This window comes from Sinocyclocheilus rhinocerous, unplaced genomic scaffold (genome assembly GCF_001515625.1).
Source record: "Sinocyclocheilus rhinocerous isolate Xijiao unplaced genomic scaffold, SAMN03320098_v1.1 scaffold3059, whole genome shotgun sequence".
In the NCBI taxonomy this organism is placed as follows: Eukaryota; Metazoa; Chordata; class Actinopteri; order Cypriniformes; family Cyprinidae; genus Sinocyclocheilus; species Sinocyclocheilus rhinocerous.
In genome coordinates, this window is record NW_015632728.1 from 60,803 (window position 1) to 65,494 (window position 4,692).

Consider the following 4,692-nt stretch of genomic DNA (forward strand, 5'->3'; position numbering starts at 1 on the left):
AGAGAGAGAGAGAGAGAGAGAGATTAAGTGTGTGTGAATACCTGCGTCTATGCGTCTCAGTATTCAGCAGCAGCGTCTACTAATAGCGAATCTTTAAGTTTAACTGCTTCAAGAACCTAGCTACTGAGAAATGTCATGTAGCTTTTCAGCTGCGAAACTATTTTATCGATAAATTTGCGGGGCAGCGCTGACAACAAGTTTCTGTCCGCGTCTCAGCATGTGTGCATGTCTGTAACTACTGTCTGTGTGCGTCTGTGGGAGAGAACGGGAGAAGGAAAGCGTGTTTTCGGTACATAAAAAAGGTGGAAGACATGGAAATAGTTTGTCATTTTTACCCTATTATTTGTTATATTTATTTTTACAATGTCTTCTGGGGTTTTGGTTCTTTTACTGTTGTAGATATCCAATAGTATAACAAAAATATTACATATCTCTTTATTGTGTTTGGGCCTCCCCTGGACGAGCAAGCATAGGCACGTGCCTAGAATGCCTATATGCGTAAATCCGGCCCTGATTATAGAGAAACGCATTCTACCAGCAGCAGTAAAATTCAACACCATGATTATCAAAGAATGTCCAAACAAATATAAGCAAATCAATGAATCTAGTAAAATTGTTACATGATACACAGTTAATACAGAAACTGGAAGAGGCTGAAAATTGAACACTTTTATATATGAGTGAGGGATCAATGATTCTGTAAATGTTGAAAACACCTGGTCTATGACTATGAGCATATTAAAACCTTATAATGATGCCATGCAAATGATTCTATGGAAAAAAAGGATGTCAGTGTAGACCTTGCATAATTACAAATGATGTGAATTATGTAATTGTATACAATTATGATGCAAGCGGAAAAAGCCATGAAGCATAATTTCTGGAATGCATGAGTTCATTTCTTGCACTCACAATCCAAACCAGTTGTACTGTGTGCATTGCCTCCTTTGGATCAGCTCAAAGCAGCGGAGCTTCAGGACGTTGAAGAAACTGTAGCCCACCATGTTGGAGATGGTGTCATTACCGTTGAGAAGGCATTGTTTAAATCTAACAGAGACGAGACAGGAAGATACAAGACAGAAATAAACATGATTTGCAATATAGTGTCAAAATCTGTCCCTTTTGTGTCTCAATGTCAGCTAAACTTTCCATTGAACACAATGTATTTGCATTCATGCATTCAGAACTTCAAATCTATTACCACAACTAAAACTAAAAAAAGAATTTGTTAATTTAATTCAACTTTTTTAAAGTTGCAAACATTATTTTGATGAGTTCTGTTGACATATTAATGTTGATTATTACCATAGCTTAATATTGTGTGTAATTGAAACTGAAATTTCTGAAGCTGTAACTTAATTCAAAACTTTTTTATGATTGAAAAACGTGTTTATGTAGAAATTAAGTCCCTTATTATTAACATAATTACATTATACGTTGTCATAACTCAAAAACATTGATGCAAACTTGCTTTTTTCTTTGTTTGAGCCTAAACATTTGTCTTTAGAGTGTTCCACATCACAAGAAAGGCCTTAAAATTTCATGCTTTCCCACTGAAATGTGGGCAAAGATAAATTCTTTACCTCGCACGCAGTAGGCTACAATGTTTTACAGATAAAATGCACGGGATGAATAAACAGAAAACATGAGTTATGACAAAAGGATGAGTTATGACCCTAAAGAGTCTGCCCCGAGGAGCTAAAAATGCCTCTCATCTGTGGAATGTGAGACGGTGCTCACCTGCGGTCACAGTCACAGTGCGAGAGCGTGAACAGAGTGGGGTTGAACACACCGAAGTTCACAGAGAACGAGCGGATGATGTGCTCACAGTGATCGTGCTCTCGACAGCATCTGTCTGCATGCACAAACATACCTGCATGAGAGAACAACATCTAAATAATTAAATGCAATAATAACAAATATTAATTAATTACCCAGCTGAAAAATACAATAGAACCATCACAGAAAACTCTAATGGTTTCCACTACAATTCTGCTACAATTCCACTGAATTCAATGATGCCTTTAACTGAAAATTTAGTGTTTTGTCCTTTTGCATTATTGACACACTATTTTCCTATTTAGTACTGTAAACACAATCTATATTGTTAAAAGCGCTATAATAAATAAAGGTCACTTGACTACAAATACGTATATTATAAACATTACAAACCATCAACCTTTAACCATTAAAACCATTAAAAATGGTTTCCTGTAGTGTGTTTTGGGACATATTCCATTAGGATTTATTGGTTTTAACAAGCCACCAATAGAAGGTGACCAATTACCAGAAGAGACCCACGGGGTCCATTACAGTTTCCATTAAAACCAATACAAGTCCCATTATAACCAGCAAAACCTTTACAAATTTAGTGATGATGTCTATAGTTTTTTTTCAACAGGGTTCTGTGATAATATACAGTCAACTTGAATAAACAAATTGTTCATGAAATTGCAAGTGCAAAGCGCACAGCGATATTTTGCACAGAAACGGCCGTTCCTGACAGTCATGTAACTACTTTTATGACACACTCTGTAATCATATTGATTTACGTAACTGTAATTTTCAGGTTATGTTGCTGGACCTCCCGCATGTTTTCGTGAACGCCATGCATTCACAGATTTACAGTCGACCTCACCCACCCATGCACGCCCACTTTGGCGCAAAAATTGCATTTTGATTTATCGCTCTCAGGAAAATCGTAGCGAATAACGGCAATAAAGACGGATCTTGCTATTAATGAAGCTTGTAATTTTTATTTTCACGCCGATAACTTTCATATCGGTAAAAACTTTCCAATAGGCTTTATATATTATGTTATAAACGTGTGCATTGTCTTTACTGACCATTCTTACAAATGCTTCATCGTAAATCATTTTAATTCCATCAAAGATTTTGATAACAAATGACTGATGGATGCATGATTAATTTCGTACCAACAAAAATAGTTCACTAAATTTCTTTATAGCCTACATAATATACTAATATTTGAAAAAGCATACTCTACACCAAATGAACTGACCAATGGCTGCTTACAGATGCATGCACACCTACCCAACTGTTCATAGTCATTGGCGCTGGTGCCGCGTCCACACCAAAGCGTTCCCGGCAAAACCCATGCGCGTTTATGGCGACTTTTTGCTCTTGAATCCATCTGCTGGCCTGGATTTATGCGTTCTCTGTGCAAAGTGAAATTGACATGCATGTTCATTTCACACAGACTGGCATCTTCCAGCAGCGCGCTAAAGTTGAAGTGCATTGGTTTCTCATTGTCCCGAGCGCGCTCTTGACGGCAGACTGACCGATAACGCGTAACCAAAGACCCGTCGCTACTCATGAAACAACCTTCAAGGCGTTTATCTGATGTCCACTTGCTCCAGTAAAAGAGAGGAGATGCTGTAGTGTCCGGTGAGTGGATGAGAAAACTAACCTGAGAGCTCCCGCGTTCTGATTTGATGAGGAGACAAAATGGTGCAGGTTTCTGAATTGTTACCGCATTGCAACAGCATACCACTACTAAAAGATTAACAGCAAGAAGACTTCCCATTCGTGTATCTTGGAGATGCAGTGACATTGCTGCAGAGACGCGTGTTGACGCGTATTTGGAAGAGAGTCCCGCTCTATTCCAAACTCTATAGCCTACTAAACTAAGTTTTCTGGTTTAATTGACGCTGATGCACAACGCGAATAAACCGCATCAGTTTGTTTCAGTCCATGCATGAGAAGGGAATTGCTCTGTCAAATGAAAATGAAGGAGTAGCCTATTTTACCGGTTCTTTACAGTCTGTTCACATATGTCGAGTGAAATTTAGTGACATTGCTGCAGAGACGCGTGTTGACGCGTATTTGGAAGCTGAAGAGAGTCCCGCTCTATTCCAGACTCTATAGCCTACTAAACGAAGTTTTCTGGTTTAATTGACGCTGATGCACAACGCGAATAAACCGCATCAGTTTGTTTCAGTCCATGCATGAGAAGGGAATTGCTCTGTCAAATGAAAATGAAGGAGTAGCCTATTTTACCGGTTCTTTACAGTCTGTTCACATATGTCGAGTGAAATTTGTGTTGGCTACATGTTAAAACTTGTAAATGATGTGGAGCTGAAATGTCAGGAGTCACATGACTCGAAATCAACCATACTCCGTTTACCGAGGCTTTGCAATTCAATGACCCGATAAAAGTTCATCAAAATACCACAATTTAAAGTTATGTTAACGCATTGTTTCACTTCTTCATTACAGCAAATTTCTAAATAACTTGGCTGTTAGCAGTGTTGGGTAAGTTACTGTAATTAATTGCCAGCTACTAATTTTCAACAGTGTAATTAGATTACTGTATTAATTACTCCCTTAAAAGTATTGCATTACTTATTACTAATTACTTTCTAAATGATCCCATATAAACGTCAACAATACAATGAAACTGAAAGTTTTATTTTTATTTATTTAATTTTTTATAATTTATTCTTGGCCAACGTATTTAAAGGGAGAAGGATATATTAAAATTAATTTTAACATTAGATGTAAAATTTTGATGTTAAATCCACTATATATACTGTATATATGTGACCCTGGAGCACAAAACCAGTCATAAGGGTCAATTTTTCGAAATTGAGATTTATGCGTCATCTGAAAGCTGAATAAATAAGCTTTCCATTGATGTATGATTTGTTAGGATAGGACAATATTTGGCTG

At 37.2% G+C, this 4,692-nt stretch overlaps 1 protein-coding gene across 1 annotated transcript in view; it reads right to left on the minus strand.

Annotated features, from left to right (window-relative positions):
• The window catches only part of LOC107742924 (group 3 secretory phospholipase A2), a 7,005-nt gene extending 3,431 nt beyond the window's left edge, over window positions 1-3,574 (minus strand). Inside the window, exons 1-3 of the mRNA XM_016556011.1 lie at window positions 3,055-3,574; window positions 1,741-1,873; window positions 913-1,047 (exon numbers count right to left, since the gene is read on the minus strand). Coding sequence (XP_016411497.1) covers window positions 913-1,047; window positions 1,741-1,873; window positions 3,055-3,574 — 788 coding nt within the window. The remainder of the gene's footprint in view (window positions 1-912; window positions 1,048-1,740; window positions 1,874-3,054) is intronic.
• Window positions 3,575-4,692: the final 1,118 nt, after the last annotated feature.